Here is a 13,924-nt window from a genome sequence, read left to right on the forward strand (position 1 = left end):
CATGCCTGTGTTCAAGGTATGCAGTCTGCTCAGAATGAGCCCCCGCTGGTGGACACCATCATTCCCTGGAGATTTCTTCTTCCCTGCCCTGGCAGTGGCTGCTATCTTGCACTGTTCCTTCAGCCCAGAGGGCAGGTGAGATGCTGCATCCAAAGCTAAGGTCAATGTTATTACATGGAAAAGTTGGAAGGGTGCTGTGTTCCTCAGACATGTTGCCAGCTCCCTCCTTCAGTAGTCCATGTGTATCATGTACCTTTTTCTTTATTTTTTTTCAATGACAAAAGAAAAACAACCCTTTTTTTCTTGGTATGGGGGATTTAAAGAGAGATCAGTCATCCGTGTTCAGTTTTTATCTCTCAATCTATATATATATGATACACACATACATATATATATATTTTTTTTTTTTCCTGTCAGCTGGAGTTTCATCCAGACTACATGTGTTAGCAGTGCCGTCTTTGATAACGTCTGTTTTGCTTACACTTGTTTTGTTGTCATGCAAAATTGTTGCTCTTTTATTCCAAAGTGACAGATTTTGCTGAGTTGTGATAACACTTCACACTTGGGTATATTACACAGATAATATGCTTTCTTAACAGTATAACCAGTTTTTAATAGAAATTTAGTTAATGCAAGAGGTTTTTCTGGACTCAGGTGTATTCTGGAATGAATGTGACTTCAAGTGCTTTTCTCTGTATATGAGGGAAGATGCTTAGGTACAATGACAGGCAGTCATGCTGCCCATGGCTTGCTGGCCATATGGCCAGCATCTGCTGCTTTCTGATTTCTTAAATCAAAAGGCCCATAAACTTAGAGGGTGCACATAGCTTCAGTCTGAAAGGGGGGTACCTGTGTATTGTAGCACAGATACAGTGGCTGATGCCAATAGTCCTTGGAGACTCTGCTCTACTCTGCAATGAACAATTACATGGTCGCACATTCTCTTGAATAACTCGCACTGTAAGTCAGCCAAGAGATTATTTTTCTTCATCACAGGCCGTTATCATATCAGGTTTAGCACTGTAATCAAGACATACAATGGTGACCAAGCAGATGAGTGGCATAGACACAGCAGGAACAGTTCCTCTAGTTGGAGGAAATGAAGGCATGGGGTGCACAGTGCTAAAATGTCATGAGAGTGGAAGGGCCTACCATAGAAGAAATTAATGGAAAGGGAATGATAAACTACTTAGTCCCCACTCCTGCTCTCTAGCAAATCCATAGCTGAGCCCATCATGTAATGAAAGATGTGCTGATCTGTGGCCTGTAGACAAGAGATCTTACCTGCCCTATTTGGGTTACAGTGTTCTCAAGCTGATGTTTAATCCTACACAGTTCCCAGGTAATGTGTTTGATTGTTCTTCTGTCATGTTTTTTGTTTTTATTTTAATTAAAATAAAGCTTCAGTCATCCTAAACCAAGTTCTGTGTTGTCACTCTGTTGTGTAAGGGGGAGGATGGGGTGAGTGCTGGTGGTAACCTGCGGTGGGAGTGCTAAGTTATAATCAAGTAGAGCAGCATATCTGCGAATAGCTCAGGTGGGTTCACAGACCAAAAGCATACTTTATTTTGTGCCCTCTAAGACTGAAAATGAAAGCGGCAGGGGGAAAGTCTAAGGGAGACAGTAGATGCAGTTTACTTAGGTCTTCCCTTTTGTCCCATAAGCCAGGTAGGCATGGAGTGGGAAGACCTTTACCAGCACCCACTCAAGGCTGCACCTCTTGGTTAGGCTGGCTTCTCCTCACTGCTCCATGCAGAGGCAGCACCTTTGTTCGAGGGAAGGCAGGGGATTTTTTTGTTACAGTTTTGGTCGGTCCAGATGGGGGCTGACAGATGCAGATAGCTGGCAGCATCCCTGCCCACCACACATACCATGTACCCTACATGCTGTGAGTGCATGCACCCACTTCTGCTGGCAGCACACCATTTCAGCAGGTTCATCACCCTGTCCTGCCCTCCTCTGTCTGCTTCTCCCCTTTGCAGAACCCGTAGTTCAGCACACATCCTCATCACCTTGTGCTTGCACTCTTCCCGTTCTTCCCTGCCATTGTGGATACATCCCAAATCTCATCTTTCTGTCATAATACCTCCTGGTTCAGCACTATCTACCCTTCAATTGCCACTGTATCTGTCATTTCCCAGGTCGTATTTACCTGCCTTCTTATCAATGTCACCAGTCTTCAGTAATGAAAATTCAATATGCAAAATATTTAGCTAGTATAAATGTAAGCTGCAGGATTTGCATATTCTGAAATCTACCCATTATTTAGGGAAAAAAAAGCTTTTCTAGGAAAGATTAATCTCGAAGTATGCAGTTTGCAGGGAATGATATTCTCTTACAGTGCTTATAGTCTGTTTCTGGCATACAAAGTGAATGGTTCAAACATGGGAGGCAGGGAGGGTGCTACTGTATTAGAGTAATTGAATCTCTTCATTTTATGGCTTTCCAGGTTATTCTCCCTGATCTTGCTGTCCTGAGAATAGCAGTGTATGACGACAATAATAAGTTGATTGGTCAGAGGATTCTGCCTCTGGATGGTCTGCAAGCAGGTTACAGACACATTTCCCTTCGGAATGAGGGCAACAAACCACTCTCTCTTCCAACGGTTTTCTGCAACATTGTGCTAAAAACATATGTGCCTGACGGTTTTGGAGGTGAGATAAACCTGTGTCTCAGTGTGGTGTAGATCTTGAGTGCTGGTGTGAAAGTACTGAAGTATTGCGGTGTCAGTATGCCAGCCAGAAGCAGACACACAATGCTGGAGGACTGGAAAGATTTAGTATTTTAACCTTTTGGAAACCCTGTGTATTCTGTTAAGAAATCAGCTTTCAGACCAAGTGCCTGCCTCAGTGTTAATGATAATAACATGTATCTGTTAAATGAAAAAATAATATGGAAAATAAGCTAGTACTAGATATAGCTGAATTTGATTTTCTCTGTTGACATGTTAGGAAGATTCCTCTTTTGATTTTTTTAATTACATTTTTTCTGTAAGGCTATCATGTATTTTATTTATATTGTTTGGCCTATAGGTATAAACAATTGATGCAGAATCTAGATGTGTTTTTTCAAACAAAACCACTTTTATGTTCCTGAGAATATTGGTATATTGTTAAAAATGTGAAAGATTTTAGCATCCAAAACCTTTCTGCATTTCTATCTCCCAATTTTACATGGTTTGGGTGTGTTTTAATTATTTTTCGGTTTTCAGGGAAGTTGTTTTTAATGTGAGCCATTTCCACAATCAGGTTGGCAGGGCCATGGTAAATTATGGTAGCAAATTGCCACGTGTGGATAGGAACAAACAGCTGAGACTAATCATTACACCACTTAAATTAGTGTAATGTGTAAGTTCACCCTGAGGGTGTACCTCGGGGAAATGTTTTCTTCACTGCAGATGAAATTCACTTGTGCATTAGACAATATGTAAACCATTTAAAACTCTAAAATAGAAGTTGTGTTAAATGTTAGTGCTCTGACTCTGCAGTAAAATGAAGTTCACCTTAGAATTGACTGGTGAAACATTATTGATAAAAATGATGTTTTGCTGTTTGCAAAAATTATTTCAAACCTGATGTCTATGCAAAGAATTACTACCACTTCTACTACCAAGACCTAATATATTAGATAATGTATCTTCAAGACTCTGTTTGCTGGTATTTATCCAGGCTTTAAAAATGAACAGGACTAGACTTCAGTAACAGTATTTAATGGAAAAACTTCAGAACTTAAGCATTTGTTTTGTTCATATGTGAAATCCTGGTTGCTGGCAAGCCAGCTGGAGTTTTGCCACCGGTCTTGGAGCCCTACTATACCTTTATGCAGCATGTTTCATTTACAGTATTTAACTTCAGGGACTGTGTCTCAAGACAAATGTAAGCTTCTGCTTAAGCTTGAGATTCTCGAGGGGGTAATTGAACCATGAATCTAAGGGACACATTTAAGCATGTGCTTTAATTCTTCCCTGAACTTAAGCTTTTGACAGTAAACGACTCAGTTAAAATATTTTCTAAACTAGGGACATACTTCTGATTTGGAATTGATGTTTTTCTGAACGATACCCCGCTTTTTCTAAGAGTAGAATTTAAATTTAGCAGAGTTTGATGTGGCTCAAGCTGCTGAGTGTGCTGGTCACATAGGGACAAAATTTTATTTTCTTTTTTGAAGTGCAGTATACAAATTCAGAAGTGGAAGACTTGTTTTTCAAAGAGAATTTGAGCACCAGTTTAGAATTTGCAAATTGTGTGCAGTTCAGTACTGGTTGATCTACTACATTGTCAGATGGTTTATCTGGTAGAGGTGAGGACACAGGAAAACATTACAACCCCTAAGTAATAGTATCATTACTGTGAAATGCTATTAGAATGAGAACACTGGCTGTCATAGCTTACAGTCAGTGTTAGGAAAAACTGACTCCATATTGATATGCACTAAATAAGTTATATAGTTTTGATGTGTCTCGTGTATTTTTCTCATCAACATAGAACAACAGCATGATGAACAACTGGGATATAAGTTTTGACGCTTGTGTGGCATCATTAGTATTCTGTTGGCATGTGTTTTTTAATTACTTATCTGCAGTGAACCCCTCATTGTTTTATGAGCTATCGTTAGGATCTCCATGCTTGTTTTAGCAAACCTGTAGGAAGGTATTGCTCAATTCAGTGGCTGCCTACTTTCCTTTTTTATTTTTTTTTAATCTGTGTGAGTAAGATTTAAAAACTTGCACCAAATAATAACTGGAATGGGTAATGCATTGCAGACTTTAGAAGATGCATAATTTTATTTTTCATATACCTTAGTAATTTATTTGCATCAGCTACTCTGTTCCAAATAAAACACAATACTGGTGCAGATAAATGCAAATGAAGTAGCATTCTTCAAAGAGAAGCTTCTATAATAGAAGTCTGTATGTAAGTAAGCACAGCTACTTAGGTTAGTGGTTAGAGTCCTCTCTAATGTACTCTTCCAGTGATATTCCTAGTTTTATATTTAATTGTGATTCTCTTACAAAACGCTGATCCCCACCCCCACTTTACCTCACTGGGGAGAAAGAAAAACGTAAGCAGAGGACAAATGACAAAGTGAGAAGCAGTGATGAGTCACATTCCCCTTGTAGAAGTGCTGAGCCTTTGGTGATGTGCTTGTATGGTTAGTAATACAATTTACAAAGGTCTCACTCTCCCAAACATGTTAGTCATTTTTACCTTGAAGCTCATGATAATCAGGTTCCATTTTCAAATGACGCATCATGTTAGCAGGTGTCCTGGTTTCTGCTGGAACAGAGTTAATTTTCTTCCTAATAGCTGGTATGGTGCTGTGTTTTGGATTTAGTACTAGAAGAATGTTGATAACACACTGATGTTTTAGTTGTTGCTGGGTAGTGCTTAGACTGGCCAAGGAATTCTCAGCTCTCAGTTCTGCCAGGTGCACAAGAAGCTGGGAGGGGGCACAGCCAGGACAGCTGACCCCAACTGACCAAAGGGCTATTCCATACCATATGATGTCATGCTCAGTATATAAGCTGGGGGAAGAAGAAGGAAGGAGGGGACGTTCAGAGTGATGGCATTTGTCTTCCAAAGTAACCGTTATGCATGATGGAGCCTTGCTTTCCTGGAGATGGCTGAACACCTGCCTGCCCATGGGAAGTGGTGAATGAATTCCTTGCTTTGCTTTGCTTGCGTGCGTGGCCTTTGCTTTCCCTATTAATCTGTCTATCTCAAACCACAAGTTTTCTCACTTTTACCCTTCTGATTCTCTCCCCCATCCCACTGAGGGATGGGGGGAGTGAGTGAGCAGCTGCGTGGTGCTTAGTTGGCAGCCGGGTTAAACCACGACAGCAGGGTAGTCCTGGTTTTTCATTGAAGAGTGCGTGCCAAGGACAAAAAGTCATGCTTACTAAGTCAGGGAAAGGGGAAACAGCTGGTGCTGAGCTACAAGGCCATTGTTATGGCTGAAAATATATTCTATGTGGTTTTATATGAAATAAGTTTCAGAAGACATCCTCGGGTCACAACAGTTACTGGAGAAAGTGTATTTGTGTAGATGAACAGAACTGCTGAGGGTAATGCTATGTATTTAATACAGCTTTTGTTGGAATGGGAGCCCTGTCTGTACTTTTTTTGCTTGAGAAATTAATCCGGTGACTTCAGAGGAACACTTCATAGAACAACTTAGGTTGGAAGAGAGATTTTGTAGTCCAGCCCCTAGTTTGCATGGGAAGGACAGCAAGCTTCTTCCCAAAGCTGACCCAGCAGACCTGGTCAGTGGACCAGCTTCTCTGTCTTGCATCATTGTAAGCTAACTTGGAAAATGGATGAAGAGATGACATGAAAGGTGGGCAAGATTCAAATGATGATGAAAACTGTGAGTGTCAGAAGTGTCATTGCAGAAATAATGGCCTATTATGGTAGTGAGACCATCTAGAATGTAAAGGTATAGAAGCATTTATCTTTTACTCATAAGCAGCCAAAAATAGGGCTTTGCAACATTCTGCACAGAAACCGCTTCCTTGCAAGTGACGTGCTGTCCGTGGTCGTCCTAATGGTCATGACAAAAGACCTGAGTTAATTAAATGACAATATTTTGCAGTGAATAATGAGTCAGTCGGGCTGCAGTGTTCAGACTTCCTTTCTGTAAGTTACTGCTCTGACAAGGAAGGCTTATTAACTGAGGCCAGTGACCTTTTTCTCCATAATCCTGAAGTTAAAGTTTCAGAGGGATCATCAAAACAGATCACTGCTGTGGTCTCTGAATGCGTTATTATTGTAGGTGCTGAATCAGCTTAATCTGTAAATAATTTCTTGCTGTGGAGGGCCTCCTTTGCCATTTGTGAATTCTTTGAAATTAAGCATGGAAAGGGATTATTCAATATGCAGGTAAAGATTAATGTGTCTTTGTCTTCCTGTAAACCCGTGCTTGCACATTTATCACTGCATATGGAAAACAGATTTAATAATCTATATGGAATCCAGTGCTGGGTAGCGCTATGATACCACTAGCAGTACTGTGGCGTGTGCAAAATTCAGATATTGGTCATTATGGTTCACAGAGAAGCCATTTCACAGGCTGTCACATTCCAGACATGGAGCATCACAAAGGCGAGTGAGAACAGATTTCCCCGATAGCTTTAACCACCATCTGAAACTGCTATTTAGCTAGGAAATATAACAACATTTTCTACAATTGCCTGCAGTCCCAAGTCAGTCAGCACCCTCTCGAATAGAGACAAAGTTGTTAGTGCTTTGCTGCTCAGGAGATCCCATTCTAGTCTCAAATTCTAGTGTCATCAACTGGGAGTAAGTTAGGGTAACTTTGGTCTGATGGAGTCAGCGTGTTTTTCCTAAATATAGTACCTGGATTAATACCTCTTCCTCTGTGCATTATAAACTGATTCATGTTCCTGGTGTGCTCAAGCATTGTGGTGATGATCGCTTTCAGTCCTGCCAAGTTCACTATGGAAAGTTGGACTATTGTTGCAAGCCATGGCTCGTAACAACAGGGGTGGAATAAAGCTCTTGTAAAAGATTAATTTCCAAATGCCTCTGAAGATCATAAAAATATGATTGTTTTTGTCTTACAGATATTGTCGATGCTTTATCAGATCCAAAGAAATTTTTGTCTATCACAGAAAAAAGAGCAGACCAAATGAGAGCTATGGGTATTGAAACTGTAAGTAGAACTGAATGACAAACACAGCCCATTTATGTTCATGCTATGTCCTTTATTTAAAGTAAACTGGATGTGTGTTACAGTAATCATTTCTCATTTTCCAATATAAGCCTCTTTGTCTTGCTGTGAAATACATTGTCTTATGTTAGTTAACACGTACTTCAATACCATTCACTAATTGACTTTTCACAGATCATACTAACATATCCCTTAGAAGTAGAAATTTTAAGAAATGAGAAAGGAGCCATATTTTAGTAGGTGGCTATTTAAAATAGGCTACAAATACTTTACTGAGCAGTGTTGTTTGAAAGTATGTTGCAATTTTTTTTATTATGTTTAAAGTAAGCAAGTTCAAAAGTTTCCCATACCCCAACTTTTATGCTACAGGTAAAACAACGATTAATTTATTATGTGAATGTTTCTTTCAGAGTGATATAGCTGACGTACCAAATGACACTTCAAAGAATGATAGAAAAGGCAAAGCCAATAATGCCAAAGCCAATGTAACGCCTCAGAGTAGCTCTGAACTTCGACCAAGTACCACCGCAGGCTTTGGATCGGGGACTGATGCTAAGAAAGGTAGACAAAAATCATGTGCCACTCCCTAAGTTCCGAAGTAATTCAGAAAGTCACCGAGAAGTACTCTACTTAATTTTAGTTTTGTAGTTCTATTCACTTTTACCCTTTTAGAAGGTAATTTCTTTTGCCATTGAGAGTAGTTGTTGTCTAATTGCAAATAAATTTTGTATATTACCAAATAAAGACTGCATAAAGACAATACAGCTTTATTTTACTAAGTGACCTCTTTGTGTAGCTGTATACCTACTGCCAATAGTGGTAACCTGCATGACTCTGGGAGTAGTTTACTAAAGGTCTACTGGAGGAACACCAATAGGAATGACTGTTTCCTGGTATACTCTACAGAAACTCTTCTGCTTTTTTTTCTCCCTCCACAAATCCCTTGGCAGAGTTGCAGATTTAAGTAATTAAAGGTATTTAGAATTCATTGGATTCTGTAGAGATTTCCCAACAATTAGAAATGTTTTCAATGTGTGGTTTTACTCTGAATACTGATTATGGAAATGGCATGTTTATTGTAAAAAAAAAAAATCCATATTAAATGTGCTCATTTATACATGAATAAGTTTTTTTTTTTCCTCACTCCACAAAATCATCCTATAGAGTCAAATGGGATTATTTGTTTCTCACATATCATCACAGGTAATAAAGATTAAGCAAGGAAACAAATTTGTACAGCTGAATGAAACACAATAAATATTTCTGTTAATGGGCCACAAGGATTAGAATCTGGTTCACTCACTCTCATCCACCTTGGCCCGAAGGCATTGATAGGGGTGAAAAGGAGCATTGACTGCTCTTGTTCTTAAATTTAAGCAGACATGGCTGAATGGACACATGTGAAGGCATCTCTTGAGAAACAAGATGCCATTCCTCTGGAGTCATTTATGGCAATAAAACAGGTCGTCTCTGGCACCTGAACTCTTTCAGAGTTCCTCCCTGGTGTAAAACTCAGATTATTTTATGCAGTGAGGTGTTTTCATATTTCATGTATCATCACCAAGATGCACAAGTATTAGTTTTATTGTGCATTAATTAAGCATGAAATTTGCTGGGGTTGGCAACTAATTCCTGTTTGCCATGGAGTCAGACCTGGTAAACAAAGTAAATGAGTCTGCATTTTAAAATAAAATCCTGAGGAAGTTTGTTGGGAACACAGCACGCCTGGTGCAGCCCTGGTCTTAAACTGAGATTTCAGTACTTAGGCGTTCTTGCCTGCAACAATTTTTATCCATATTCTTGCACGTTAAAATAGAGCTGTTCATTTTTATATCCCATGTAACAATCCTTGTTTTGTATTACTTGTCTCTCTGATCTTTTAAGATTTGAATAATTCTACCATTGTTATAATATGCAACTCACCTTGCTATTAGAAAGTACGTATCCAGCAAGATAGGGTGCCTGGGGAAGGCTTTCAAATGCACAAGAATGTCGGGGATTTTTTTGTTCTCTGACTTTTAGTAATAGTTATGTGATTTGTGGTTTTTAAAACTTCAGCTTCTCTCTGTGCCTAAATCCTGTTCTAGTCTCATTTAGTAGACTAATGTTAATACCATATAATTGAGCAAAATCTTATGCTTCTAAGAAAATAAAAAAATTGTGTTCCCTAAGGAGATTGCCTGCCTTCCCCCTGCCCTTTTACAGCATCTAAATATTTTCCAGTTAAATTCACCTTAAAAGGCAGACTGTCCTTTTCAAGGCAGGGGGAATCTTATAGTCCACAGACTTTATTAAGAGCAGTTAACTAAATACGTTTGCAGTGTATTTATGTACAGGCAAACATTTTTTTTGTAAAAACTCAGAAACAAACCTATGTGTTACAACTCTTAGGGCATTGTATTGACATTTTTATTAATGATTACATGTAGGATGTGCTTAGTAGTTTAAAAAAGTCGTAACATGTCACAAAACATTTATTAAAGCATAAACATTAAATGAGATTGGGTTTTGTCTGCACTGCAGTTCAGGTGATCAAAATGTATTTTCATTCATCTAAACAGTACTGTTAGTCTTGTATGACAGATTTGCTTGATATATTGGATTTTCATTAGAATTTTCACTTAATGATTTTGTGTTTCTCCTTGATTTTTAACTCTACTTTAGTCTGGGAGTATACTGTTTCGCCTTTTCTCATAGCCTGATGTTAACCAAAATGCAAATTTTACCTCCGTTAACATACAGGCTGCAGGTAAATTTTCACTCCTATGATTTTTGTGTTTTAAATTGAGGAGAAGTAGTATGCCTAACCTCAGTTAACTCTCTATGCAGTCATGTAGAATCTTACCCAAGAAGCCTCCTCCTAGAAAGGAGCAGTGCCAGAAAAATCTCCAGCTATGGACCAAAATTCTGAAGTTTGCATGGTTCAGTTTTAATGTACATAAATGGTTTGCTGTGTTTTCAGCAAAGGAGCTTTTTCACTTCTTAGATTGCTGTGTTTTGACTAAAATACTCTCATTGATTCATTTCTTTTTTCACAAGGCAATTGATTGAGCAGCACATTTGAAAAGGAAATTAACTGTATCTTAGCTATTATCTTGATGAATAATTTTCTCACTAAACTGCTATTATTTTTGTGGTCAAAAACATGAATGAGTTAGTTGCTAACTTAAATGTAGGTTTCTGTGGTAAAACTCAAATTTAAAAGTATGAGATACATTACTATGTATGAAGTTTTAGATAAACTGTTTCAATACCTTCCTAGGTATAGACCTTATTCCTCAAGTGAAGATAGAAGATTTAAAGCAAATGAAGGTAAGTATGGACACAAACTTTTCAAAATATGTTTCTAATTATTTTTTTTATGTAACCAGGACTTTATCTGGTTAAAGCCAAGATGACCACAGAAAAAATGATCCAACTTCTCTTTTTGTAGGCTTATATAAAGCATTTAAAGAAACAGCAGAAAGAGCTGAATGCCTTAAAGAAGAAACACGCAAAGGTATGATCATGAAGAGCTCTCTGAGCAACACACACTAATTGAAAAAAGTTGCAGAATTCACTAGCGCAGACAGCTCCTAATTAAATTGCAGGGAAAAACTAAGGAACAGTAGTTGGACCACCAAGAAAGGCATATGAGTTTTAAATGTAGTGAAATATGCTCCAGTGAGCAAATTCTCCCTTTAGCCACCGTTTGTATGTCTTCCTGAGTTTCAGTGCACATTGTTTGACCCATATAAGCATCCAAAGCTCACCTTTTTTAGGTAATGATTTTATCTAGCTCCCTCTTGCATGACATATTGACAGGCAGCTTGGGAAAAAAAAAGCCAGTGATGATGTGAGAGGATGCTGTGTCAAAGACAGGCACTGGAGAAACTGCAAAATCGCCGAAGAGAAATGGAATGCGTAACTGAAAAATGAAATGCCCTATTTCTCCTCACTTATATCTTTCTTAACCACTCTATAGTCAGCTTTTTGCATGGTACTGTTGGCAGTGAAGTCCCAAATACAACACTATCACAAATATTCATTAGAAAATCACAGCTAATTTTCTCCTGCCCTTTATCATTAGAAAACCATTCTTGTTACAGAAAGAGGCGTAACAAGTGAAGAAAGCATCTTAAGTTCTGAATTTTGGCAATACATACAAATCTGTTCTGGGCTTTTGGGGCAGTTATTCTCATGCTCTCTTTGACTGCAGATTTCATTGCAGATCTGATGTAATGTAGTTTCCTGGGCATTTTTAATATCAGTCTTTGTGTTTATTTTCATGGCTGTTGTTTGGGCATGGGACTCTATGTTCAACAAAGTATGAAGAAATTACTTTCAATAATTGGCACTTTTGCAGGTCTCTTAGTATTAAAAGTAGTATGAGAAAATTAAATAGTTACATTTCAGACTCCTTACTGACTCTATGCAGAAAGAAAATGGGTGATTTCGCCATTTTAGTGTTGTGCGAAAAGCCCATGCTCAAGAAAAATGTGTCTGTCATCCACGCTTCTGGGCATGGACAGTTTCTAGACCTTCATAGGGTTGATCTTTTAGGGGGCTTCTTATTTTTAAATATTACTTTCTTATTCATTGGACAACACACAGCAGTTTGCTATAGCAGCTTTTTGCAAGTGGTACCATGGTTATGTAGAAAACAGCCATGCTCAATGATCTAGGTCCCTGATAGGTGTGACCCACAGTAGTGTAAGGATATCTTAGCCAAGACTGCATTTGCTAATGTTAAAAAATTGATCCATCTGCTCAGGCTTGCACTTGCTTCCTCTAATCTGAGGAAAAAATTGCCAGCCACAATCTGAAAATGCTGTGTACTCAGAATAGCTTTCAGCATTAGCTCAAGTACAGCTATTTTGGGTCTGAGCCAACCTGAGTCCTGCTGGTTCTAAGTATAGAGTGCAAGTCTGTCCTAGCAAGAAAGTGCCTGTCTAGACCATGCCTTGCTAAAGGCTCCAGTAAGGACTTCTTGAATTTGGAGAGGAGAGTCTGCACAGAAAAATGTAACCATATTAGCTCACAGATGACCTCAGGGAAGTGCTTGGTGTATTCATCACTGTTTTCAATGCATTTTTTCAGCTGGGATGGAGCAGGAGCGCTATGCAGTTAGTTATCCATGATCAGCTTGAAAAAGCCTGTGTATTAAGCAGACCAAACTTAAAAGTTCCAGAAACAGGTTGGCTCTCATTTAACCACAGACAGTCCAGAGTTCTGGAGGAATAAGTAAACAGAAAGGAATTGTTCATGTTGTCCAATACTTCTCCATCTAAAGTTGGTCTTGGAAAATGTGTTATGGGAGACAAATGCATACAAGTGTGGAAGAGAGAGCAGGTTGAGAGGAAGGAGCTCTGACCTAAGTGGCGTAGGAGCTAATCTGGTGGCCCTGGGCAGAGCTAGCTAAGGAAGATGACAGCAGTAAGGATACCTTTTACTGACAACAGCTGCTCAGTGTAGAGATGTATTTGCAGCTCCCCTGAAATGCTGGCTGGCAGAGTGTTTTCTCAGGGTATAGGACTGTTAGAGACCCCACATTTCCAGATTAATAAAAAAATTAACTAGTGCGAGTCTTTTCAGGATGCAATGCTCTCTCCCTGTGTATTTCTTTGATGCTATCTTTCTTTTTAGTTACTTCTGTTCAATGTTTCAGCCATTTTGACTCCAGCAGCACAATTAATTTGTTCTTCCTACATGACATAGCTTCTTACAGCTGTAATATCCAGTATACACACACACAGAGACCCATTCCATACTGTGACTTCACTCTCTGATGGCAGTGTTATTAATCTAGAAGGATGTTTGGGCAGGTGAAGGTACAGTCTTCACGGTTCCTTTTTTCACTTTTTGTAGGAAAAATAAAATATCTAGTCTAAGTATGATAGAGATCATTAGGTTAGTGGGAAGACCACTGGTCTTAGTATCACCATTACTAGACAGCCAGTCTGTGACTACTAAAATTAAATTTGCCCATTCCCTAATGGCAGATTATTGGCTTGCAGAAAAAATGCAGGATTTTTGATTTCACAAAATTATGAATAGTTGGGAGTTGAGATTTTACTCAGGATTGAGAATCAGGTGAAAGGTACATATATAAAGCTCTGCAAAGACAGGACAATGCTTTTAAAGAAATTCTGAAGGATTGTAAGGGAATAATAGAGCATATAGAAACTAAAGGCAGGACAAACTGTAGTGAATACTGGATGTATTGGGTTTGTGTGGCGGGGGCTGGGGGGGGCTA

At 38.8% G+C, this 13,924-nt stretch overlaps 1 protein-coding gene across 6 annotated transcripts in view; it reads left to right on the forward strand.

The window, feature by feature from the left end:
* The window catches only part of PLCB4 (phospholipase C beta 4), a 194,689-nt gene that overhangs the window by 147,715 nt on the left and 33,050 nt on the right, over positions 1–13,924 (forward strand). For all 6 annotated transcript variants that reach the window (XM_035901740.1, XM_035901741.1, XM_035901739.1 and 3 more), the window contains 5 exons: positions 2,450–2,654; positions 7,583–7,671; positions 8,100–8,250; positions 10,952–11,001; positions 11,123–11,188. In XM_035901740.1, coding sequence (XP_035757633.1) covers positions 2,450–2,654; positions 7,583–7,671; positions 8,100–8,250; positions 10,952–11,001; positions 11,123–11,188 — 561 coding nt within the window. The remainder of the gene's footprint in view (positions 1–2,449; positions 2,655–7,582; positions 7,672–8,099; positions 8,251–10,951; positions 11,002–11,122; positions 11,189–13,924) is intronic.

The sequence above is a fragment of the Egretta garzetta genome, unplaced genomic scaffold (assembly GCF_000687185.1).
Source record: "Egretta garzetta isolate BGI_Z169 unplaced genomic scaffold, ASM68718v1 scaffold419, whole genome shotgun sequence".
Taxonomy (NCBI): Eukaryota; Metazoa; Chordata; class Aves; order Pelecaniformes; family Ardeidae; genus Egretta; species Egretta garzetta.